Source organism: Ammodytes marinus, assembly GCF_949987685.1.
Source record: "Ammodytes marinus genome assembly, chromosome: 8".
Classification (NCBI taxonomy): domain Eukaryota; kingdom Metazoa; phylum Chordata; class Actinopteri; order Uranoscopiformes; family Ammodytidae; genus Ammodytes; species Ammodytes marinus.
The window spans coordinates 27,641,172-27,668,894 of record NC_137212.1 but is presented as its reverse complement, the minus strand read 5'-3'; the positions used below and the strand labels follow the sequence as shown (position 1 = coordinate 27,668,894).

The following is a 27,723-nucleotide window of genomic DNA, read 5'->3' as shown; positions in this document are numbered from 1 at the left end:
ACTCCTGTAAAAGTTAAAGCGGTTCAATCTGCAGAAGGATTTACAAGTACATTATTTTTTGAATGCACCATGAACGCACCATGGGTTGTCACCACAGTTACTATAGAAACGAAGCATAGCCCGGGATAGCAAACGTTTGCTAGCTGCAAACGGCGTTGAGACTTTTAAACTTTATTTATTTGGCTGAAATGGTAAGTTTAAATGTCCCTGTTCGATAAAATGAATGCGGAAGCACTACTCAGGGAAAACATGTAACCCAGTGAAGTAAAAGCATTGAATGGACCAAACAGATAACAGTTTGCTAACGCTTGTATAGCGAACACAGCTAACAGTAAGGTAGCGCCGTTACGCTGAGTAAAAGGAGTTTATTGATTGTTGGCATTTTGGAGTAGTCAAATGTAGCAAAATGCAACAACAAAAAGTGGTAAATGTCGAGTCAGTTAGCATTGTCTGGCTAAATCTGTAGCATTAGTACTGCTTGGGTTAGTTCAAATATAACTTACACGTGAAATAATAAGCTAGATATCAGTATCAAAGTCTAGAACACATTATGTTTTTTTTCCAGTGTGTGCTAATACATGAGAGGTGGCAGGTGGTCTACGCATTTTAAAGTTTATTGTGAAGGACCTAAATATTTTAGCCTGGGTGCTGTCTCTTGACTAACATAAAAGTGCCATGATTGAATGAATTGATTATTTTATATTGTGGTATATTGTATACCACTGGTATACAATATATTTTCTGGTATAATGAAGTATCTATCTATCTATCTATCTATCTATCTATCTATCTATCTATCTATCTATCTATCTATCTATCTATCTATCTATACTCTGGCAGTTTAGGTTGTACTTGTTATACATCATTCTGCAGAGCAGAGAGTTTGTTTATCTTTGCCAGACAGGGTCATAGGTGATGTTAACAATGGGCTGCAGACAAGGAAACACCTTGGGCGTGTTGTCATTCACAGAGATAAACACACATTTGCACACAATACTAGTTTCAGCATAAAATCTTTAATTTAACCTGAATTGCCTGACTGCACTTTTTGCAAAGAAATAGCTGGAAGTCAAACACAGGCTCCTGTTACTACTATGAAGTGACAGTACTGACAAATGAGCAGCAAGTATTACTAAGTGTTAGCCTAACTGACTAATTCACTTTTATCAAATAATTCTTTCTATGTAGCTATTTGTGTACACTGCCTTTTGAGCTCCTCTCAGGATGAATAGAAAAAGATCCATCCTCGCTCAAGAGTTGATATGTGAGATCATACTAAGGTATTCTAATGGTACATAAGTCATTGTCAGTACAATCGCAATAAACAGCTAACTGTTATTTAATGCCATTTATTTGCCTTTAAGTAAGCCTGAATCATTGGGTTTGTAAGAACACAGACTGCTCAATGAGGAAAACCTGTAGCCTCCACAGTCCTGGCCATGTGACCAATCTCAGCTCCCAAACCACCTTTTATGAACTTGCTGCGACTTGAACATTTTCTGAGCTGAGGAAATGCATAATTTATTATTGTAAGGTTGTGCGGTTGAAAGCCAGATTTTAAATGTGTACTGCATGACAGCAACATAACTTTTGACAGGGGACATTACCTAACTGAAGTATGCATCAAGTCTCTGCAAGATTATTGTAATAAAAAACACATTGAGTGTCAAGAAAGTAGGTGAGGCAATCCATCTGAATGCAGTGTGAATACATGCAGTGAGAAGTAGTTGAGAGAGTGATATAAATTCCAAATGAGTTTTAGTTTATGAGCTTAAACCATACAGTCAAAGCGGCTTTAACGGGCAAATATTCTGATATCACCCCTTTACAGATACAGTTACATCTACTGCAACAATATTGGAGTTTTGTACACAGACAGAGATGCTACTTAAAGCTGTAATTATTTGGTATTCATACTCATTCAGTGTTTATCTTTTGTCATTTAGGACTATTGTTAAACCATTTGCGTCTATATATCTGGGACCAAGGCCTAAAAGAACAGAACTAAAACAAATTACGCCAACATTCTGAGTAGTACACAACATTTTTAGCTCAGGATGTCTTATTTTGTGCATCCCTATTATTCTGATTTGATCTGTTCCGTGACTTTACCAGGAGGATCGCTACGCCTTTCTTGCTGAGTGGTACGACCCTACTGCAGCTCTCCTGCGCCGCTACCAACTCTTCTACTACCCCAAAGACAGCTCAGTGGAAATGGTAAGCAGTAGTTATGTATCCAGTTAATCCTTTGTTTTAACTTGCTCTTACTTTACATTGGCTGCTTCAACTTAATCCACTCATAACGTTGATGCTACTGTCATTTTATTGATAGAGCTCTCTATCCTCAAATCTTTTTTTTTTTTATGATGACCGGTATGTATTTCATGTCAAATAATTGATATAGACATTAATCAAATGTGGATATAAGTTCAACAGTGTTCTTTCACTGCTGACATTTTGAAAATTGTGCCTCATCACATTTGCAACAAAGGCTATACCCTGGACTGCTTGATATGTGATTTTCATAGACTTAACAACATGTTTGATTTTAATATTGCAGTTTGATGTTAAAAACCAGAGAATATTTCTGAGGAGGACCAAAAACAACGACATTTATCCAGTGGACCTGTTTGTTGGGAATCGGGTGAATGTGTTGTCACGGCAGCTTAATATTATCGACTATGGAGACCAGTTCACAGCAAACAAACTTGGCAGCAAAAAGGAAAGGTATGTTGTGATAAACGTCACATGATCCCCTGTAGTAACATGACTCAAAGCTTTACATTGCTCTGACAATAGATCCCTGCTGTGACTGTGGCTTATTATTTTTATTTAACATTATTTTCAGAGATTCATAATCCATATTTTGCAGGATTACTCACAGACATAACGTTAAAGCAAACTCTGTACTAAATTGTCAGTATGGTTTAGAAAAAAGGGATGGTAAAGGCTAATTGCAGCTGTAATGCCTTGATTGACAATTGTTATTAACCTTTAATGTCATCATTTAAAGGAAGGTCCTTTCAAATTCTTATATATTGTTAGTTATTTGATGCTCATCAAGCAGCATCTGCTCTTGAATGACTTACAATCAGATTATTCACATAAAAGAATGTTTTACTTCAGTTGTATGTGCTTGACTAAGTTTGACTAACTTGCTAAGTCACATTGTATTAGTGATTTGCTTTTTCAATTGCTCTCTCCATTTTTTTCAGAACCCTTGCGTTAATAAAGCCAGATGTAGTGACCAAGATCGGAGATGTGTTGGAACTGATTTACTCCTCCGACCTGAAAGTGACCAAAGCCAAAATGACAAAGCTTTCATGGTAAGGTCAAAGCCTGGCTGGTGAGAGAGTCCACTTATGCTAGAGTTGTGAGTTGTGAATCTTTCAGACACGGGCAGATCACAGATCAGTGGCACTTTCCTCACATCAACAGATGGATGGCTCTGTGTTCTCACCCCCATTAGGAACATATGGCATGCCAACTGGAATTTAATTAACAGTTTTATCAGATGCTCATTCATGGTGCAATTTAAATAATCATACCCATCTCAGTCTCAGATATAGCCATTTGTATAATGAGCATTGCTGATAATGCATCTGTAATTGTAACAATTTGATTGCCAGACTTCTACTTTTCATAGTGTTTTGTTGTATTTAAAAGGGTCTGACTATTATTACAAAAAAAATTTGAATGCACGTGATAGATTGCATTCAAGCCAAGGCTGTAGGCAGGATTTTAGAAATACTGAGGTTACCAGTCCCCTCTGTGTCCTTTTTTCCAGCATGAGAGGCTCAATGGAACCTTTTCCACATAGCCAGGAATTAAACTGTAGGGGAGAAATGCAGATGCCTTTATCTATTATTTTGTTATCCCAAAAGGAATCACATTTACCAAATATTGAGTAAGGAGGAAACATAGAAATATAAAAATAAATAGTTCAATTTCAAAGTTCAGTTAGTTAGCTTACTAAAGTCCAAGTGAAGTACTGATTCTATCTCTTTTCAGAAACATCCGGGGGAATTATGAGAAAGTTAAGATCATGTTTCCATTCTTATTATCCACTAAGTAGATCTGACTGCCAAAAAGAAAATCCTGGTTGAGAAATACTTGGTCTTAAAATGCTAGAGGTTTGTTGGGTTGAATATGTTTAATACAACCTGAGCTCAACAATACATTTTATGGCTGACTAAAGTAGCATGAGTTACCCACACTATTACAAGGCTGTGGCAGGGTGCTGTTACTGCAGTTCAACTGTGGGTGTATTAACCTGAGAACATGTAAGCATTACTGTCACTGAAAAATAATGAAATATATACAAACTGTATCAATTCATATAATCATTTCATTATATCAAATTGATTGCCTCTTGTATCAAAATAAACACTGTCCATAGTTAATGGTTTTCTAATCTTACAGGAGCCAAGCAGCAGACTTTTATGCGGAACATCAGTCAAAGCCGTTCTACAAGTGAGTGCCTGTAAATGATTTGCCAGTTTGGAGCGCCGGTGTGAGCCTGCAGAGAATGTTTCTAATAGCCCGGTCACTATCGTTAACAGAAACATGTGACAGTAATCCTAATGACCTTGTAGTGACATCTGAACATATTTAACACAGCTGACCTACCGCTGCTAGGAATGCCACTCGTATGAATAAATGATCGGGTGCTGTTGCTCCATTTGAACAGTAACCTGGTGCAGTATGCGTCCTCGGGGCCTGTGGTTGCCATGGAGCTAATGGGTGATGAGGCCATGTCTATCTGGCGGAGGCTCCTGGGACCTGCAGACTCTGCTGTGGCGCGGAAGGAGGCCCCACTGAGCGTGCGTGCCCAGTTTGGAACAGATGGCATAAGCAACGTTGGACACGGCTCTGACTCACTCGCTGCAGCAGCAAGAGTGAGTGGATTTGAAGCTAAAACCTGCTGTATTCATGTCCACGTTTGCCCCTTGTCCACCGTGCTCCACATCCCAAGAAATTATTATGATTAATGCCATTTCTGAAGTGTTTTTTATTCCGTCCGTCTTATTAGGAGCTTGAATTTTTTTTCCCGTCCACAATTGGCCACGGTCCCTCTAATACAGCCATCTACACAGACTGCACGTGCTGCATCATCAAACCCCATGCCATATCAGAAGGTACAGAACATTTACCTATCTATTTGCAGGCATTAATATTTATATGAATTTATCCTTCTACAGCTTCTAATCAATGTGTCCATCTCGGTCCTTGTCCGTCGGTTGAACCATCAATCAATTCTGCTGTGCAAGAGAACACTGATTTGTTTCTGCCCTTCCACTTATTGCTGTTAATATGTTTCTGTCACACAAAGGCACTTTTTTTGTGGTTCCAAAATTTGGCTTTGCTATGTAATCTTTATTTTCGGACTCAACCTTGAGGGGCCTATCCTCAGTGGTACTTTTTTTTAATCTGATATTGACCAAGTTTATATCTATGTTTTTGTGCTCCCTTTTTCTATTTTCAGCAGCGTGGGATGTCAACGACGGTCTATTTGATGGTCCTGTTAACTTTTCATGTAGCAGCACTGTCTGTTCAAATATTAAGTTTGCCCAATACTCTTGATTTATTTACCTGCAAAACGAATGACATTCCCATCATCCTCAGCTCTTTGTACTCATTCAAAGCATGCTAACATGCTAAACTCAGGTGATAATCATAGTAAATGTATTAAGTAGCAGCATTAGTATTGTCATTGAGAGCCTATCAGCATTGCTGATATTAGCATTTAACAACAAGGAACAGGAACATCAGAAAAAAGGGAATTGTATTTGAATATGGCCGAGCAGAAATTACACCATTAGAGGTATTTTGAAGTGTTATTTTATTCCTTCTATGGTCCATATACCTTTCTCATCGTAGGACATTTTGACCAATCAAAATAACATTAATTGCCTGTGTTATTACTCTAGTTTCACCTGTGCTCTCATGCCATGACATGTTGAAATGTTGTGTCCCGTGAGAAAGTTCTATGAGAGTGGACCCATTAAAAACCCCACTTAACTGTGGGCATGTTTCGATATGCTGCAGGAAATAATTGAGCAACTGTTAAACTCATAAACAGCTCCAAAATAAATTCCTTGAAAACATAGGGTATGCTTTTGCATAATTGTTTCAATATAACTAATGATTATTATAATGATGGTCATCATTTATTCTCGACAGTACACATAAGGGCCTTTTTAATTGAGGTTTCAGTGTATTTGTCAAAATCTCTCTCATAGTTCTAGTTTAGTCTTTTTCCAAACAAGGGCTGTTGCCTTCAGCTTGTCATTTGTACAAATCCAACAGCCACAACTGATCAACCGAAGGCCTGTATTTGATGCGGGGGTGTATGCAACCTTAGAAATTCAGCCCATACATTTTTCTGAGCTCATAGCGGTTCAGCAGCTTTATAGGTATTTGCTTGCACAAGACATCGTTTCAAGCAGGCGCTGCTGTCTACAATATAACTGACAGGTCTTTTGTTGCTAAGACATGACATGAGACCTTTCCTTAACACACTTACCAGAATGCCATTTGTCTTTTGTAATGGACGGCTGCCACTTTGAAAATGCCGTGCGATCTCCTCCTACACAATTAAATCAATTTCTGAGTGAGCCAGAGGTGCCTGCAATATCTTGTTTGAACAATTGGTGACAAGTAGCAGGACCTTTTGAGAGGCAACAAGTATTGTTAATCTACAATAACCCACAGTAACCCAGTCTGAAGGGTTTGGCCGGCCATGCTCAAAGTGGGATTGATTTTTGGTATCCCTTGAAGATCACTGAAGAGGCCAAATTACGCTACAGGTACGTGCACAGGGCACAGCCAATCACAGTGGTGAGCCAAGACGTTGTGCCTGAAAATGCACTCAGACATGACTGGAATAGAGAGGCTTCTGTTGCCAGGCACCCAGAATAGGATCACCTAGCAACAGCACTAGCTGCTTGTGGAGCAGCACTGTTGAGTGTGTGCCTATCCTCGACTGCTGGCTGCTGCTTGGGCAGGGCACAGAGGACTCAGGAGGTGGTTACTCACCTAATACAAATGGAACTGGACTGTGACAGAAGCATTACCCAAATAAAACTCTCCCTTGCAAAAGAGTCTTCGGTCTCAATGGGATATACCTGTATAAATAAAGGTTAAGAAGACAGTAATGTGTTATTCAATCAGCACTGGCTGCAGCACCTGGTCCAGACTGAAAGTGGTGGTCACCCTCAGCAGCATTTAGAATCAGTGGAAAATGACACCTAGTATCCCAGGCTGAGGAGTGCACAGGCTACTGCTTTATCAGGATGTCAGACTGAGATAATGGGACTGGCGCCCTCTCTATGTGTGTCTCTGTGCAGCCTTCTGACCTTCACTGTGTCATTGGTGCACCTTCGTCACCGGGGTTGATACATTTTGAACAGTAATGTACGGACACAGTGACAAGAGGTCCAGCTCTGTATCTCGCTCTTTTGACAGTGTGGACAAACATACTGTCTACTCCCCTCAGATAGACAGGACATCTGTAAGACAATCTCACTGTTCATTGAACAAAGGAGACACATAAATCTGAGGTCATTACAATATGCAACAACCTAATATTTATGTCTGAATAGAAGCGTTACGATGGCTTCATGGCACATTCAATGATATTAACCAGGCGTTTAATATAAATTGGCATACTGTTGTTGGTCTGATCTACACTGTTATGCTTAAATAACTGTGACTGCACTGCTGCCACATCAATTATTTGCTTGGGATCTTATCGAAGAGTTTATCAAAGCACTGAGCATGTCACTTAACGGCTCATGCATGTGAACATCTTTCATGTGCTCACAGGTCTGACTGGGAAGATCCTGAACACCATATCTGCAGCTGGATTTGAGATCTCAGCCCTTCAGATGGTAAAAGCTTATCAAATGATTCTTCTGCCCGTATTGTGATGGTCCTGGAGAGTCTGTCACACATTTGATTTGTTAAAATAGCACTGTCCCCTCCTCCATATAAATGAGTGTGCTCATATGCCCATTCATGTCAGCTTTACTCCTGTTACCAATAAGTGCACCGTATTGACTTTCTCTGATCCATTTGACCTCGTATCTAAAGTCAGCGTTACTGCTGCAAACAGTGACCTCTCACAGTCCATTTGTTTTGCCACATCAGATGTGGCTTTTAGGACAACAACAAAAATCAATCAGGGATTTATCATTGTGGTCACATGCATAGTGTGTTGTGCAAAAAAGGGAATAAAATGAGTGCAAAATAGCAATTCATGCAGTGCCTTGGTCCAAAGAATTTCATTTCATGCTATTCATCTTCTCAATCAATTAGTTAGTTAGTAAGTTAGTTAGTTATATTAAAAAAGGGCTTCTGTGATAATGGAGCTGTTGTCACAATTATAATGCCGTCATTGTGTTTTCTCCTGTTCTACTAGAGTGCATTATCTTTATTCCATTGTTATTCCACCTTTCATTTTCACACTGGTTATTCTCGAGTAATATATCCTTTTCACAGTTCAACGTGGACCGGGCAAATGCAGAGGAATTCTTTGAAGTTTACAAAGGTGTTGTTACGGAGTATTCTGTGAGTATAAACACTAGACTGGTGTGCCATCATAACAACCACCTGAAAGATTGATCTGTCACTTGTTACTTTTGCCAAAAAAAAACCAAGACAGTCTTATCTTTGTCAAGAGTGACAGGAGAAAGGATTTCCAGTTGATTTGTTGCCATTGTACTCTCCACTGTCCACCTTGCAGAGTATGGTGACCGAGCTGTGTTCTGGACCCTGCATGGTCCTAGAGATCCATGGCACCGACGCACCGCAGTCATTTAGGGAATTCTGTGGGCCCGCCGATCCAGTGAGTCCAACTTTGTCAAATATTATTTGCCATATCATTATTATGAAGCCTGTCTGACAGGTAAAAGGCCAAGTGCTTCGGTCAAACGTGGTGGAAATCATTATATTGTCTGCAAATGATTATTCACCGTTTGAACCGACCTTTCAAAAGACAGGCAACAGAAAATACCATTTATACACCTAACATATCACCTGTCACTACAGTTTATTCAGTCCATGCAGCTGAAATGAATGCAGTCAGAAAAAACCTCTCTGCAATAAGAGGTTTTTCTAATATTTACTCAATCCACAGAAATATTGATTTTCTTATACTATAAAAATGAAGCCATTTCTACAGCTGGTTCTTTAATCTGAGAAATGCAACAGCAGTAAGTGATTATTGTCTCTTTTTTTTGTTTGTTCAAAGTTATGCGTGAATGTAGTGCCAGTGCAGCCTTTTATGTGCCTCTCTCTCTGTCCTGCATCTTGCATAAGCCTGAGTTCAGTTTCTACTAAGTGTCTGGAACACATCTGCTGAGAAGTCATTAAGCCTGGCAGCTAGAAGACAAGTGACACCATGTATTTATAAATATACTGTATATATCACATGAAAAGTAATTCAGACCTGTTGGTTCTAAAGAATCCTTTATCAGACTAAATAAGCTCAGAATGAATTGGACAATGTTGTTTAGCCCTTTTTTTTTACACTAGGAGCCAAGAATGGATTGCACGCGCTAATAGTTCCATGATTTGTGTAGAAATAGCATCCTCATTCTGAGTTTAGCATCCTATCCACAAAGGATATGCACTAATTATATGCCGGCGGCGGCGCTAATACGCCCACAACATTTGGCAACCGAGCAGAGTTTGCCCTCCTTTTGTGTTTAAGTGAGTAAGCGGATCTCTTCCCAGTTTCTCAAGAAAGCAGAACTAAATTTGAAAGTTTAATTGCATTGTCAAGTTGACAAATACATTTGCCTACATAACTTACTGTAGCCTTGGCAGCTGGTCTAGTTTGGGATGCACTGGGTTGTTTTGATTTTTTTGCTCTTTTTTCTTTTGCATGCTAGCTGCCTTTTCCTCCACTATTATTTCCTTCTCTGGGGTGTCAGTGAGGATACAGCTTGACAATTCCTTTCGTTATTGGGTTCCTTTTCTGGCTGCAGCCTTTGGATAACATGTGACAACGAACCCCCCAAAAAATGTGACGACCAACCCCAACGTGAATTTCTTGCTAGCATCAAGGCCAACAACCGTCTGACAACTAATTAGCTTGCTAACCACAATCTAAACTATAGTTTACCCTTCCCACTTTTTTAGGGTAACAAGTGTTTTGATATAAACCCATTGTGTAAAAGCCTGGAAGAAAAATACTGAGGAGCTAAATATTTTCAATTTGACATGAAAAACACAAACAGTCCTCTCACCTCAAATTCAGCAGTCTAACAAAGACTATGTAGGTGACCTCTGATCCCAATTCTGGATATTTTCCTACCAAAATTTCACAGACAGTGCCTTCTGGTTCCAAGAAATAACGATTGTGACAACCAACCCGTGTGACATAAAACCCCGTTCTCCCCTACAAGGGTCTGTGTTGTGTTAAATAGCACCATTATTAATGTGGCAATTAAGACGCTGGTCTTTGAGAATTAGATGGTATATATGCACCAAGGCTTATTTTCATAGGAATGGGGCAACTTTGCGCCCAATCTTTGCATGCATCCTTGATTTAAATACATGCAAACGGAACAGGTGCTCCCAGGACGCTGTCTGCTTGGCAGTGCAGTTTGAGTGCATTTTCCCCTTTGCGTTTGCTTTGTGAATTGGATGCTATCTCTTTCTTGCTAAAGCAGCACAACTCTTTCTCAAGATCGTGTGGCTTATGTGATCAGATAGAGAGAACGTTGGTGAAACAAAGGTGTGTGTGTTTTTGTGTGTATGTGCATCCATGTGTGTGTTTGTGAGTACTGTGGAACCAGTGCTGCAGGGCTGTGCTTGTGCGTGATGGGAAATCTAATCACTCCATTCTCTGTTTAGTTACTCTTACAAGTTGTCCATGACTCAGCGTTCAATCTAGTTAAAAATAGATCAGCTTTAGATCTGGTCATTTCCTGTTTCCGTGATTTTTTTCTTGTTCTTTTTTTGAATGATTATGTTTTTTTTTACTTAATCGTTAGTCCTCCTGGTCACTCTCAAAATGTTACTGACATTGCAGCCCCATAGCCGGAATGGGGTAAGTTAATTGTCTAATGATTTCCAGGTCACATGACACTATAGCACTGCTCATTGATGCCAAAATAATTAGGCCTTTGCAACCCCCTTCTGTTATTTTATTAGTTACCCCCTCTCCACATCTGCCTCCGGTTTGGTCTATCAATGGTGACACTAAAAGACCCTGTGTACAGAATGTTTATTTGATTGTTCACCTAACACATTATTTGGAGAGCACACATTTCTCTTTAAATAAAAAGGAAAAGAAAATCGCAATAAAGAAGTAAGTAGTGTTTCAAGTTTAAATGTGTACCAGGTTATAATTTCCAGATAGCTTGGGCATCATATCAACAGTGAAGAGTGGCATCAATATATACGAGCAAAATGTATACAGTTTTTTACTGTTTCCTCAAATCGCCAATATATTTGATGTTGTTGAGGCTGCTGCCAGATGCTGCTTATTCATTTTTTTTTCTCTATCAAAGCCTTTTTGATGGCTTCAGACTTTTCTGACTCACCATGAGGTCAGGCCATTTCATCACTTCTGTGACCTCACACTCTCCTCAGTATTGTCTGACAAATAACCTTAGCATTAGCAATCCTACTCACCATTGCAGTTCAGTCATGTGATACACCAAAGTCACAGCATCACTGACTTGAAATGTGGTAGACTAGATCAGTGTGTTCGAGGCTGGCTGATGATGTCACCACCAGGGCATGTGTGTGTGTGTTACATTGTTCTGCTTAAAACCAAAGTACAATACATTTTAAAGACATTCCAGACGTCACTATCAGCCTGACAGATTTTACTGGAGAAACACTGTAAGGTCAGACTGTATAAAGAGGTCAGACAGTTTGTTAGAAGTCAAGGGTCTGTTGTTTGTGCTAAGAACAGGCTATTGATTAATTCCAGTTGATTCAAGGCTAATCGATAACAACAGAAGTCTTGTGTTAATAAGCACGTGACTGTGCACAGCTGAATGGCTGGATAAAGTGACCTCAAACAAACTTGGTCACAGATCAATTTGATTGGAATATACACAGAAGAGAACAGAAACATCAATATAAATAGACCATGCCTTTAAAGGTGGAGTCAGCTATTCTGGAAACAACTTATTGTCAAAATCGCTGATTAACTAAATCAGTGAATATCTCTTCACAATCCACTACCCGTCCGTACTGTGTGTTCGCTGAAAAAAAGTGGTGTTTATGAACAGCCTAGACTCCGTAAACTGGTATGTAAACAAAGGGGACCCACCGTAGCTTGCAACATGCCCATTTACAGGGCATAGGTTTTGTATTAACGCAGAATTGTTTTTCAATTACAGACACAGTATTGACAGGTAGTGGATCGTAAGGAAATATTCACTGATTTTGGCAACAAGCGTTCTCCAAAATTGCTGACTCTGCCTTTAACTGAGCGTCATGTATCTTTCCATAAAGGATCCTCATGTATTCACACCTCCACGCCCTTAGCTGCCTTGCATTGCACGCACTCAGTCATGAGATTGTCTTGTGACGTGTCCTGATATCAGAGTGGACAGACACAGCGGCCCTCTGTTACTGAGTCCTGACCCAGACTGTACTCTCTACCCTTTACCATAGAGTTGTATTATATATACACTTTCCCTTTAAATCAGCAGCTTTATAAATCAATGGTGCCCCCATTCGACCTTCTACTAATGACCAGCTCATCATGGTCACAACAACATGCTGTGTTGCCTCATTTTGTCTTACAGTAGATGTGAGCGGAAAATATGATCACATAGACCTGAACTCCCAGTGACATGTTTCTAAGATACTATCCCTGCATCACAATGATTAAAAATAGACTTTCCCTATTGATTTTTGACCCATCTGTCTAATGCATGTGGTCAAAGATATCAGCTGTCCCTAGTGACCGCTAGGCTAAATTTAGTGCACTGTAATACTGGCAAAAAGTACATCTGAGTGGAACAGAAAATGTAGCTGCATTTAACCTGATTAATGTTATTTATTTATTTTAAAGGCCCTGGCAACCCAGAGACCTAAATATATGACATTAATATTGTGTTTCTCTACAAGCTGTTTACAGTTATCCAATTAAAAATTTATTTTCATAAATATTATAAAATTTCGTCTAAAAAACTGCTTTTTTGCTGTCTAGAACATTTTGCAGGGCGGTGTGGGCGTGGTCAATAACGTTCTGTAAGGGAACGTTCTCTCACTCACGGTGCTGAGCAGGTTTAGCCCAGTTCAGACCAAAGATTCACCACACAACGAAACGCAAACTTGAAAATGTTGCAAATGCTCAATGAGCCTGACTGGCAGTTCACACTGCTGCACGGGCTGCGACGGTAGCTGGTTTCCCTAGCAACGGTGAATGCTTTGGCACAGCTGAGAGCGCAGCTCAGAATCACTTGCATCCTGCTAGAAAGTAACTTATTATTATTAGCCTATATAGGCTAGCTTTGCAATTAGTTGTATGCTATTTTTTCCCCACCACAACCGCAACCTATTTAATTGAAACAGGTGTCTGTGTCACAATGAAAATATATAAAAATATCTCTGTCTCATAGCCTATTTAGGCTATTGTTAGACTATCTCTTATTAGTTTATTTCCCATTTAACTTGCAAAAAATCTTATTTTAGGCATATGCATTTTTAAAATCAGATTTTTCTGTGGATAGGAGTGGGAATAGAGAGAGAGAGAAAACGGAGTCTGATTATGTTTCTCATCACGTGAGCTGATGCGATATACGGTTCAACAGTGTGGAGACCCGCTGTTGAAGTAGGCTACAGGCATAGCCGCGGAAACATATTCTCAGAAGGGAGTGCTTACAAAAAAGAAGCTCTGCCTGCACTTAAATAATAACTCGCTACATTGATTAAAAAAAAATGCATCACCAATGCAATATTGTTACATGCAGCGGTGACACATGCCGTATTGGGCCGATTATAAGAAGGAGTTTCCCCCTGGGAATAGGTCGTAAAAAGTCGGGTCGTTTTATATTCGGGGTCTAATATTCAGCGTCCATTTATGGACTGACCGTTACCAGAGCGATCATTCAGCTTCAGGGCTTGTGTCCAACTTGTTTTTTATTTTTTCGGGTGGAGCACTGGCTGCGCACTCAGATGCGGCCGGACAGTGGTGTGTGCGCTTGGATAGAGAACGATGTGACGAGAGGAAAAAGAGGCACGTGAAATGGCCCCACATCCCCAGCACTGAATTCAAAGCCTCGACTCATTATGTTGTGAGTCGACGTGTCAGAGGCATGAATCGGCGCAGCGATCGACGTCGCGCAGTCAGTTAGGAGACATGTCTCTGTGTATCAGGGCTCGGGACATGCAATCGGCTCGTGAAAGCATGTCCCCTCTACAACGTTAACGTGCAGGAATCCCCGGTGATCATTTAGTCTTAAACCACATAGTTTTTCTGCACGGCGGCTCGGCGAGGGCTCACTGTGAACGTCACCATCACAGTGTTTCACCGGGGTGCGCGCTGCTTCGCTCAGACGGGGCTTTGAGTGTAGGCTCAGGCGCAAATAGACAGTCTGTATCACTTGCGCGGCACCAGAGAGATGGCATAGAATTGTTTTTATAGTCTTTAAGAATCGCGTGACGTGTGAAAACAAAACTCCAAGCCAAAATTCGAATTTGAAATTTTCTAACGAGAAGTCCAATGTATGTTGGAGTGGAGATGCGTGTGAAAACGGCTTGTCATGCGACATTCGAATCAGGATTTTTCAAATGCTCGACCAACTGACATGGAAGTATGTTTGCAGGGGTTGGCAGCTATTCCTAAAACCTTTCATATACATATTAACATTCATTTTACTCCCCAAATAACATAGTTACAAGGATTTAGTGGATTTGGGTTGCCAGGGCCTTTACATATACACAGTTTGTTGTTGATTAAAGCTACTGGTCACCATTGTAACTTCATAATGGAATTGATCCTACCAAGCTCTGTAACATCATATCAGGGGATGTTACATATAAACTATGGATGTTTTTCAATGTTTTTGTTGTTTGCCACCAAGCTACATCATTTAAAATGTATGAGTAGTTTTTCCAAATGTCTTTAGCAGTTGTTTACCCTTCACTAGCATGTCAATGTGTGTACTGTATGTTTGTGATTGGTTAGAGCAATGTTGGCAGGAAACTTTGCAAACTAACTTAAAGCTGCTTCACAGTCGAATAGAACACACTGGCAGTGGTATACATTGTGGAATGACCAATGTGTGGCTTCAGTGTCTCCGTCACACACAGAGGGGTTGGACATTCAGCGAAGCATGAAGGATCAGACGTGAGACTTTTGGAATTCTCAACGGTCATGTAATCAGCAGGTCACTCTGCCCCTGCCATTACTGTCCACAGAAGCCAGAAGTCTTCATGTGAACATCAGTCCAGCACACTATACGACTCATTAAAATCAAATGAAACTCTGGCAGCTGGCCACTCAGGGGTAACTAATGCAATTACAGAGAGCACTGCCTTGCAAAGAATTCTTTTTATCACTAAGTAAATCTCCCCCTAATTTCCCCTTTGACGTCTTTGGCTTTAGTCTCATGGGTTACTGTCGGCCATTTTGCAGATAGTTATACACAGGTTAGCTGTATTTAGACGCACAGCACAAAGTTACACATCATTACAGTGTAATGGCAAAGTTTATGTCACAACTGAGCGGCCATATTAGGAGTCTTCTTGTTCACCTTCTTTCTGACTAATACAATCTTATTGATGCTGACAATGATACCAATTAGCCAGATGATGGCACAAAGAGTCATGTCACCAGCTGGCCTAAACAATATGTATATCCCCAAAACCATTGACCTGACTTTATTTAATTTTATTAGAATATTGTATTTAGTTACCCTGATATCAAGTTGATGGACTGAAAAACATGGCCGCCCTTTTTGATCAAAAAAGCATTAGCCAAAAGACATTAAAGCAGAAGTAAGTTAATATGCGTGTTAAATCACTCTATATTCATACAGCAATAACGTAAACAGTATGCGTAGTTCATAAGACAGGTCTTCTAGTCATTCAGCTTTCCAGTAATTGCCAGATAAAATTTGAGTGTCCCGCTCGTTTTTATCCAATAAGGAGAGAGAGCGCTATAAAGAGGCGGGTCTCTGTGCCCATGAACGATGACTTGCTGATCTCCATCGCGGAACTGAAGAAGACGGCTGCGCGTTCATGCAACTGACTACATTTTAGAGGTCAAGGTCACTATGAATGTGCATACTGTGAATGCAATATCTCTGCAATTCTTTGAGGGAATTTCTTCAGTTCAAGTGTGTCGACTGACTCAAAGATGAACTGAATAGATTTTGGAGGTCAAAGGTTACTGCAACCTAACATATTGTGAGGTAGCATTGACCTTGTACCATATGGTAGCTTCTTAGGATCTATACCATCTTTAAAGCTTTGCCCTTCACCGCTGTACTTTCACTGTTCTGCAATTATATGCCAGGCAGAGTTATATAACCGCCAGGCGTAAGTTCTAGTTTCAAAATTCAACACATTTTGAAAAAGAGCCAAAACTGAACTCCGTTGACTCATAGTTCCCACGATCCTTGAACCTTGCAACAATTTTTTATTTTTTTTTCAAAGTCAATTCAGTGCTGTTGTGGTACAATCACTGGAATGAGGAGACTTGTTTTCCACGAGGTGTTTGTTTTAAAAGACAATGAGCGGCTTAAGGGAGGAGGCGAGGTTGATTTATGACATTGAAAGTTGTTCCCGCCTTTTGTGTGCGCTCTCATAAAACACTGGAGGATAAATAACTTGTCAATGGGAATCTTTCAGGGGGTGTTGTGGGAAGGTTTTCTAAAGTATATGATCAGTTTTGAGTATATTCACTGATGTTGACTCTACTGCTGAATAAGATAAAACTATTACTTTTGTTATATGCTGTATGCAGAGCTTTGGAGTTAATGCTGCTCTTGGTTTAGTTTTTATTCACATACTGATGGCGTACCCCGTGGGAGGGTAGCATTTCCTGCAGGCAACGAGAAGCAAAAGGGCAAGAACACCCGGCTATGACCTTGGGAGAGTCTGATGTTCAAAGGAAATACAGACAGACACTTGAGATAATGCTTCTGCCTGGAAAAAGCATTGCACTTGATATAGCTTAGTGCTTTACTAATGTATTCATTGAGCAGTGATAAGGAAACAATTAAAGGTATGGGCTTTGTTTTGAAATAGTTTAACAGATGCACTAAATATAAAGTAGTCTTATATATGGCATTCATGTAGTCGGCCTAGTAGAGCTGAGCAGAAGTATCTGTTACAGTATAACATCAACAGAGTGTGACTATGCTGTGGTTTTCACCTCTTCAATGGTAATCGGTCGCGCCCTGTGTAAAAAGTTTGCTGAGTGTCTGTGTTTTGTCACTTCCTTTTTCACGATCACATGTCCATTTGCTGTGTAATCACTTTGTCTTAGTGACATGCAACAGGACAGGATGTTCAGTTTCAAAACTCCAGCGTATCATCATCCTCACAGGACTTGTTATTTTGGACAGAGAGTGTGTCATGTCATTGTTTTTGGTCCCTTGTTTAATACCAATAAGATGATTTGTGCATGTTTGATCAGCTAAGGATTCACACATCGAAATGTTTTCATTCAACAGGAAATTTCAAGGCATCTTCGTCCAACTTCACTGCGAGCCCTTTACGGCAAAGACAAAGTGAAAAACACAGTCCACTGTACAGACCTCCCTGAAGACGGTGTCCTAGAGGTGGGTGGTATGCCTCTGACACACACACACATTGTACTCCATGTACCGTAGAATACTCCCACATTATTGAATCTGTGACGCTCCCCTTATCCTACAAATAAGGTTTCCTCATTGTCTTTGCGGCCATGCATAAATAAGTACCGAGCATTTATCCAAGAACAAAACCCCCGACTTTGTGAAGCGGCTCCTTTAGAGCAGTCTCGTGACTGTGCTCTGTGGGCTGGGGGCAACCTTAGCTCACACTGGGTTTGAGGATAACAAGAATGGCAGAGGAATTTCAAACAAAACCATTGTTTTGTAGGGAGTGGGTCTGACCCATCGAGCGTCATTGTTCAGGAAAACTCCTGATCTGTGGCCCTGGACAAATGCCTCCTTGTTAAACATTAGCCTGTGACTGACTGAGCTGCCATTTTCCTAAGACTGGGGACATAGTGGCCAAGAAGGGGCTTGTGCAGGGGAGAATTAACTGTGTGAACTTCAACAATGTCACTATTCTGAAATCAGAGCAGGAGCGACAGACTGATGATACTTTGATGTTGTGTTTTTAATGCAGTGGTTACTCTAACTCCTTTTCAATTGCTTTGACAGGTGCAGTATTTCTTCAAGATTTTGGATGGGTGAAGGCAAAGGAGAAAAGGTGTCACTACATACTCAAAGACTTCACAGTTGTCTCAGTTTTCTGTTTATTGTTTCAGCCTTATGCAGATTAAATAAAGTGACAAGAGCAGAGTCCTGACAAGTGTTTTGATCTTCAACATTGATTTAAGTATTTTCACACCAACTAAACATCTTATTACACGGGATACTGCATTGCCTCTGATATTCTTTAATGTTTTGACCAGCGACTTTGGTATTGGATTCATACATTAAACTTTGAAAAAAATGTACAACTGCATAAATATAAAATTCTTCCACCATGAAAATGGCTAAAACATTCAATAGTAAGTAGCATCACGTCATTGTGATGTCTCCAGCAAAAAACAGATTTCAAAGCACTGAGTTGCCACTGTTTCCATGGAGGTGACATTCTTCTAGGCTGGACCCACAAAGCTCTACACTATGAATTAAGAATGAACAGATGTAAGAGTATCAAACAGAAATATCATCAAACCATATCCTACAGCTAAGGTGAACAACAACAAAAAGAAAGGTTTACAAATGTATCCTTCCACAGTCAACTTGAACAACTTGGATAAAAGAAACACACACACAAAAAAAACGAAAAAGATTCCATGGAGCGCAGTCATTTACTCAAACATGAGCCTTAAAGGTTCAGAGTACCATGCTAGTATTTCAGTTAGTCAGAGCACATTAACACACACCCACATAAACTAACACACCTGCACACAGACACACACTCACACACCTTGGACCACTAAAGCTGACATAAGACAAAGAGATTACATCAGGACTATACTACAGCACTGGACACTCCAAAAATATATAGAAACCACATTGGGATGAAACACTTTGGGGGACAGAAACACACCTCGCTACACGTCAGTAGTGGAATTGCAGTTTACAGTAAAAGATGAACACATCCCATGGCTCAAGGAATATTTTCATGTACAGTAGAATAAATATTTTTGCTATTGCTACTCTTGTATTTTACATTCTACTCCTCGACAAACACACAGAAAAGCTAGAGTAAAGCACACAGATTAAGTGTAGGTCCTGTATATTATGAATGTTCAAAGACTAGTGGTGTTTATCTGAACTCTTTTATTATCTCTACATTTGATTTTGTTTCAAAATGTGAGTGCTAATCATGGCTGAGGTCACGAGGTGATTGTGAACTTAACATCAAAACGTCCTTGGTAGCGGTCTTTATCACTGTACGCGATGTTTTCTCCGTATACTTTGCACTCGATGCGGAGTTCCTCATTAAACGTGAGGTTGGTAAACTGAATGGCCACCAGAGGCTGCAGGTACTGGGGGTGCAGCAGTTTGCCGTAGTAGGGGTAGTACTGGAGAGGAAAGCCCTCACCGATGCCAAAGTACTTGATCTCTCCAATTTTGCTTTCATCCTCGGGCCTCTGCAGACAGATCCATAGAAATTAAAATGTAACCTTTTTACAACGTTTATACTAGAGAATTTGATGCTGTCATATCCAACCTACCTTATTTTTGCAGAAGATGGGGATCAGATTGGGCTGTATTTTGCTCCGCACTGGCTCTGGGAGTGTCACATTGTCAGAAAGAGTCTAGAAAGAGAGAGAGACTGCTTGATGAACAACATCTCGGGCAGGTACCTATGTTAGGTCTGACTGTGGCTGCCAGCAGAACCAGGAGCTGCAGCTTGCATGAAACTCAGCATGATTTACAGGTAAGTATTTGTTGAGAACAATATTGAAGAATGTCTTTCTACTGCAACTCTGTTTGTATATCAATTATAGTATAGTGCTTAGCATTGCACTCCTATAAAAAAAAGGAGAAATTGTCTCTTATTCCACACATTCTTCTTCAAAAAGCCACATACATTACCCACAATGCAACCCTGGCTGCCAACAGTTTGGTGGGAGATGCAGTGTGTTTCGCTAGTAAGAGTAGTAAGCTAGTAAGTAGCCGCTAGACTCAAGCAGAGATGAGGAAACCTGTAACCAGACAGAAACTATGTAGTTTGAAAATGATAATAAGAACCCTACATGCACCTATTCTACTTTCTTTATGTTGAGGGCTCTGGCAAAGCAACACCTTAACCAATAATCCACATCCCACTGATGTACAGTGTCTTTGCAACATACAGGTTACATCAAAATAAATCCATCACATCAAACTCAGTCTGCAGCTGGATGCCTGAAACTTTACTCTAATGTGTCAGTAATGAAGACCAATTGTGAACAAATATAACTCTTTAAAACCACTACAACTATGTTTTATTGTTTGTTTATTGTGCCTTTATCAGTGGGAATGCGCCAATGATAAGGAAGTTATAATGTTGTAAGTGTGCTGTAAACCTACCCGTGGCCTGAAGTTGACAATCCTGTTGAGCTTGACAATAATGCAGGGCTTTCCGTCCTTGAAGCCGAAGGTGGGGTCGCTGTCCCCTGAACAGCCTCCAAGCAAAGACTTGCGGAAGCGGCAAGCTCTCCTCTGTCCCTGGTCGCTCTCCAGAGCTCCACGGTCCTTGTATGTCTGAGGAGTGTCTGCAAATGGGCCAAAACAACACACCTTTAAATATAAGCCAATACCAATAAAAAAAAGCAACACTCCCTATTCATTCTTACTACTGTGTATATGGAAATATGAGAAGATCACACAGATTTAAGAGGTATTATAAGAATGTATTGTTAATTAATCTAAATAATAATAAAAGCGACAAATCTTGATTGACCAGTGCAATATGCCCAACAGGGTAGAGTATGTCTAGTACCCTGTATGGGGTATACTTGCCTCCACAGTCTTCAAATTTCATCTGATCGGCCTGACGGTCGTCATCATAGAGTTTAACGAAAGCTGTCATGCTTGCCACATACTTGCTATATGTGTCCGCAGAAGACAAAGTGAAAGCAATTTCAGATTTTTCTGAGCGAGGGGTGTGTGATAGACCTGAAAAAAGCACAAAGTTGTTTTGTTTAAAACAAAACGTAATTCAGGGAATTGATTCATAGAAAGTTAAATGCAAGAATTTATTAGTGAAGTAAAATTCCTGACAGAAGCCACAAAGTACAACAGCATGCAATCCTTCCTGTGTAGAAGAACCCTGAGTCTCTGGTAATATTATCTTAGGAAAACACAATGTAGGGTCTTGGGGATTTCCTCACATGGTCTCTGTCAGCTCTTTATAGCAGTAATTTTCCATAGACCTTGTGGACAAGGCCTCAGCGAGGCGTGGCATCAAGAGAATGAGATGGGTAAGAGGAGGGAAAGGAAACAGGACATTTATTATCCTTTTTCCCAGCCTCACTGCTGGATCTGTTTATTTAAGGCTGCTGTACTGTGAGCAACATTCTGGTTACAGTATTTGTGCAACAGGGACAGAGAAGTTGAATTCAGTCATTTGAATTTCAGTCGTGGCTTGTGAAAGTTCACCAATCCGCTGCCCCCACCCATCCACTCTCACGTGTGTCTCTCTCACAATGGAAACTTTTAGCCCCAGAGTGAGAGGCGGGCTTACGCTCTGAGAGAGAAAAAAAAAGAAAAAAAATCTAACTACTCCCTGCTTCCTTTATCTTGCCACTACTGGAAACTCACTTCAGCTCAAAGCGCTCCACACTTGTTTCTCTGCCAGGCAGCTCTTTGATTGTGGACGGCTGACAGACGAAAAGGGCAGTGTGTGCATGAGGCCGCTCGTTTACAATGGCTGCTAAAAATACCGCCAAGGCTGGAGCATGTGCTGTGCAAACAAGTACTGGCACAACAAGACCAGGCTGGACCCTTAAAACCTGCATCGTCTCCAAGCTTGCGGGGAAATGTTGAAAACGTGCTGGCTAGCAGCGGTGTACAGCACTGTGGCAGTTTGTGATGTTTTCACAAGATTACAGATTAGAATTGTTCTCCTCGGAAAAACAGGATTAGGGGCCTCTGAACTGTGACAAAACTAAATCATTTTTTACAAAGAGCGAACCATAAACTCCGGCTGCTGCACATACGCATGTGTATGTAAACATGTGTCACACAGCACACATGAATGGCTTTGGTAACACCGTGTGTATGTATGCTACAACCAGTCCCCCAGTAGCCCGAGGGGGGATACATTGACTGGCTGGGAGGAGTGAAGGACAAAATGGCTGAGCCTATTTATTCTAAGGTCAGACAGACGTCTGATAGAGGAGGCTGCTTTAAGGCACACCCCAACATTCATTCTCACTACCTGAACCACTGACAGCCCCATCTTCACAGAGACTCCAAACACTCCTAATCAGCGCGACAAAAAACTACTCTTTCAATGGCTGCTGTTTGCTTGAGCTCTTGAGCTGATGAAAAAAGCCTTACTGAACCAAATCACTCCAACAAAAAGGTGAAGAATATATATTTACCTGGGGGGGCGACCCGGTCCTGATAGGTGGGTTTGTAGTTACTCAGCGTGAGCAGCAGTGCCTGAATGGTCCCCACGAAAATCCCAGCCAAACAAATGTAGAATATCAAGTAGAACATGAGGATTTTAACTGTAGGGGGAAAGGGTTACATGTCATTAACAAGGTCAAATGCAGAGCAAAAGTGTCAGATATTCTCTGATATTAGCTCCTCACATGTTAGGACTTTTGTACTGCTGTAAACATTCAGAGATGGAAAAATAGGATGACTTTTTAAAAACCAACCCATTTGAGTAGTATTAAGAGTGATGAACTTTTTTGAATATTACACGGTTTTGATTCAAGACCAACTTGCATAAAAGAGCAAAATGATATTTTCAAATTTGAATTATCCAACATAAGTTCAGGTCCTTCACTGAAATGAAGTGTGTTCAATCATGGGGAAGATAAGGTGAGAAAAAGCGCTTAAAACTTCTCCCAGAATGCCACTTCGTTTGTATTGAGGAACAACATTTGGACAAAACCCTCCAGGGACAAAGAGAAAACCCTTGGTAACTGCATGTTCTAATTCCTCCACAAACGACTTGTCTCTTCTCATCATGAAGCCCATGAACCCCCCCCCCCCCTGCCTAATTTAAATTCTACTGCAATTATGCAACAGCAGGGGGGAGGGGGGCACGGTTCTAGTTGAACGTGATGAGTCACTAGTGGTTCCTGTCAGCATCACAGCCACCTCTCTCACACAGACCCTCCCTCCCCCGCACTGTGGCCACATACAACAGGTTCTGCATTAGCGCCGTCCTCACTTCTCTAACAAACAATGCTTCACTTTGTCTTTATCCCACTTAATTCGTACCGTTTGTTGAAGGCCAATACTTGTAATTAGCATCCATTATTTGCCAGCTGTCAGCCATTTTTCAGGCAAGAGCAGATAAAGCAATACTTAAAAGTGTACTCTCTGTGTTTCTATCACTTTTAGATTAGCTGGTTTGAATCAGTCTGGTACAGATGTGTATCCATGCTACAACTCTGAGATGTAATACTGTGGTCCTGATTGGCGTAAAAAGAATTTGGGGAGTGATCTCACAAAACAAAAACAAAACTCCCATGGGATTTGTATCTTCCAACTGCAGCTCAAATGAAACCCGCACAATGTGCAGTTTGAGGTCCCAAGCTACAGCGAAAAACAGCCTCAACTATAACGTACGTCACTATCCTCGTTTTGCAGTATAGGTTTATTTGCTTATCCATGCACCTCTGGAAGTTATTGGAATACATAACATATAGAAATATATTTTCAAATCGATGGAAAGATCTTCTTACTTTGCTTATTCATGTTTCTGTTCAATTCATTTGACCATCAAGAACACAGGGCCTTGATTTACAATTAAAAAAATATATATTTAGCCCGAAACTGACCTAATCTGGGGGTCGCCCTTAGCTCAGTGGTAGGGCGTGTGCCCCCCCTCCCCCCAGGCCGGGTTCGATTCCCGCCCGCGGTCGATCTCTGCATGTCACTCCCCTCTCTGCCCCATTTCACCTCTGTCTCTCTGCACGGTCAATAAAGCATTAAAATGCAAAAGAAATATCTTTAAAAACTGACCTAATCTTCTGGCTATCTATACCACATGTCATGTTATATGTCAAATCTCATTGGATACTTGATGTCCGATTACTCTATCACTAACATACAGTAACATTATAGTGTTTCTGATTGTGGGCTTGTGAACTCGACACACAGCCAGATGGTCCTCAGTCTTCCCGTTCCTGATGTAATTGCTGTTGTTGCGACACCTTCCTAAAATGTCTCCCCACTGCAGTAGCATGTCAAAAATCAGCCATAGAGAAACCCGTTTGGCGGGTTGATAACTGGTTCAACTCCATCTAGACGTATCTCTTGCAACCGACTGAGAAGTGTGCAGGTGACTGAGCTGGTTGACTGCCCTCTCCATGCCTAGTGTCTCGTTGCACAGAAAACAGAATGAGCAATGAATCCAGCACGTGATCAACATTCCTTTATTTTATACTCTAGTCTGTGCGTACAGACAGACAGACAGAACTGTGTCTATGCGGCACTTTGTCTTGTACCACAGCTACAGAAGCTTATGAACCTTTCTCAATAAGAAGCTGAATCAGGAGTTAAACATTGTAAAAAATAATGCTGAATGTCTACAGTTTGGAGAGAAAGCGTCTTGGTTTTGTTCTGATATGGCAACAGGTTATCACAGACTGCAAACCAATGTAAATGCACGGTGGAGCTATTTACTAATCAGCATTTCTGCATCCGTAACTGGACTGCTGTGCAGTGCACCTGTTGAGAGGGAAACTATACACTGCCTGACACCCGTGCTGAAGAGTTGTGTAGGATTACAATTGTGCAGTGATTTCTTTAGGATAGGCCCCTTAAGCAAAAGAGATGTTGCAATCGACACCTGTTGCACAGTGAGAGTAGTATTTGGTAAACAATCTCCCGCTTTTTCTCACGGATGCAGGTGAAGTTGAGGCGTGTCAGACTGCGAGGTTATAGCCACTGTTGACTATTCACTTTAGTATCAGCAACATTTCTTTTCTGGTTCAAAGCACAATGGGGGGCGTTGTAGGTGCATGGATATATTTCAATATAGGCCTACAGTTCCCTGAGATACGGTCTGTATCAAGAAAGACAGGAAAGCAATCCTATCCAGAGATGATACAAGTCAACAACTGTTGGCCAGAAATGTAAATAGCAGAGAAACTGGCCTTGTGTTGGGGAAGGGCAGAGTTTGAATGGAGAGCACCTCCCCCACCAGACTGCCGCAGCATGTTGTGAAGGGGGCCGTCACCACGTTCACACCTCTCCGATGTTGCTCCACTTTAACTGATGCCTCTGTTGTTGCTCTATTCGACGCTTCTACCAGCTCTGCAGTGCTGTTTCTCTGAAACCCTCTTAATATTCTTCCACTTCTTCTCAAATGTCAAAGTGAACACAGAAAACAACTGAGACGAGCCGCCGCCTGTCTGGCACAGACACTCGCCGTTTTCCTACCGACATGTTCCAAAATGAAAACGGCTGAGAAATAACAGAAACAGTTCACACCGTCCAGCTTTACTGACTTAAAATGTCTGACTCGGCCAATACAAACATCTGATGATGGTTTCGGCATGCGCGCACGGATAGCCTACCTGTTGCTTTCAGAGCAACAACGCTCGCTTTTTTCTTTCTTTTTATAGCGAGTGCGACACTGTTCTCCCCCACGACAGAGATATTAAGCCTGTAACACATGCATACTAACCGTTTATTATAACTACAGAGGTGGTGACAATGCTGAACTCATATCACGTGATAGTTTACATGGATCTGAAAATAGTTCCGTTAACTTAAAACTCGCCATTGAACACTGTTCGCACCGGCCAGCTGTGACGGCAGTGGGTAGGCTATACGGCTACGTGACATGTGATTTGGTCGACGATGAATTAGCCTTTCTCGGAAAACCAACTGTTCATCTGAGCTTTTGTTAATTAAGTTGTGAGAAAAGAGCGCTTTAAACGGGCAGTTAAGTGTCTACCAATGTCTCCATTTTTCAGGAGAGAGAAAAAGAAGAAAAAAAAACCTTCTCGGAGATGGAGAGGGGCGGCCCTTGAGACATGTGAGTCGTGATCTGCTTCACTACAGCACCGTGTTGGTGTTGCCAAGCGGTGTCTGGCCGAACCCGTCTGCATTTCACACGGGGGAAATAAATGCCCTCTTTTAAACGGTTTAATGAGCTCAGTGGGCACTATATAATCAGGCGCGCAGTTATCCTATCAAATCAACAGGCACTGCTGACCGTATTAGGAGAGCATTCCCCCGTCTTAAAGTATTGAAAACAGTGTTAAAACGCTTAGAGCTGGATCTAGTAATCTTGGGTTTGAGTGAAATGGTAAGGGAGGCACCTTCAGCAGTCATAACTGGGCCTGTGCACGGCAGCCACAGATTAGCTATTCGGGTCATTATTGAGAGGAATAAAATGTCCCCGTTCCTTCATTTGCACTCCCAGTGATGGGCTAAAAATATAGAACAGGGGTGGAGCAGGCAGCGATGCACACAGGAAAAACCAACCCAACTTTCACCCAAAAGCTTTAGTGAAAAGTCGTATCCCACCGCTACACACTGTCCTTCAGGATGACCTTTTCATAAAGGACGTTGTATTAATGAACGGCCCGATATAGGGGCTACGCCTTGGTTAATCATTTGCTATTGCACAGTAACAACCATCAAACTACTGTATAGGCTTAATGTGAAATCCTATGCGCTGAAGTTAAAACAGTCAAAGAAAGAAAATATCAAGGGGACAAATAATTAATTAATAGAGCGAGTTAATTGATTTTATCTTTCAAAATATTTAGCCTTAATTTTTACTAAATTCGACCTATATTCTGTGTAGTGGGCTAACTCTCTGAAATGAGCTCCGATTCTATAGGCTATGTGTTTATTCTGATTTGACAAGACCCAACTTCTAACGAAACACACAGCCTCCATTGAAAACCGAAGTCACGACGCAGCCATGAGCTCTAACAGGTGCTGTTTGTAGCCTACTGTCAGGAAACGGAAAAAGAAAGGAAAAAAAAGAAAGAAAGAAATCCTCAACGAGCGCCGACTCTTTCCACTCCCTCAGCCAAACGTGCTAATTGTTTGTTTGACATCGTGCCGATCCTGTTTGAACCGTATTTAGCTACTAGTTACTTTTGTCAAATAAAAAGGAAAAGATACTTACACCAACTGCATCCTGTTCGTCCTAGAAACTCCCTTTTCTCCGCATTCCAAATAAATGCCCTCCATCCGCCGTCGCTGTCTTTATTTCCAGACATGTTAACTCCCGGTAATATCTCCTTCTTTCCCCCTCGGTTTTTATCTGGTCTAACGGGTAGGTGAGGCTAGTTTGAGCTCAGGCTGTTAACTGTCCCCGACAGGAAAGCGAAAGGACAGTTTCTTACCCGGCTCCACCAATTGTACCACACACAAT

General features: G+C 41.1%; 2 protein-coding genes across 2 annotated transcripts; one reads left to right on the top strand and one right to left on the bottom strand.

Annotated features, from left to right (window-relative positions):
- Positions 1-109: 109 nt before the first annotated feature.
- Positions 110-18,492, top strand: nme7 (NME/NM23 family member 7). The gene is made up of 12 exons (XM_080033103.1): positions 110-191; positions 2,116-2,217; positions 2,561-2,727; positions 3,216-3,326; positions 4,423-4,473; positions 4,691-4,898; positions 5,033-5,138; positions 7,828-7,892; positions 8,503-8,571; positions 8,747-8,848; positions 17,658-17,765; positions 18,354-18,492. The coding sequence occupies exons 1-12, from the start codon at positions 189-191 to the stop codon at positions 18,384-18,386; spliced, it is 1,125 nt and encodes a 374-aa protein (XP_079889229.1). The 5' UTR covers positions 110-188; the 3' UTR covers positions 18,387-18,492.
- Positions 18,451-27,723, bottom strand: atp1b1a (ATPase Na+/K+ transporting subunit beta 1a). Its single transcript, XM_080033110.1, has 6 exons — positions 27,475-27,723; positions 22,745-22,873; positions 21,159-21,314; positions 20,727-20,911; positions 19,886-19,969; positions 18,451-19,801 (listed from the first exon to the last, which is right to left on the bottom strand). The coding sequence occupies exons 1-6, from the start codon at positions 27,566-27,568 to the stop codon at positions 19,544-19,546; spliced, it is 906 nt and encodes a 301-aa protein (XP_079889236.1). The 5' UTR covers positions 27,569-27,723; the 3' UTR covers positions 18,451-19,543.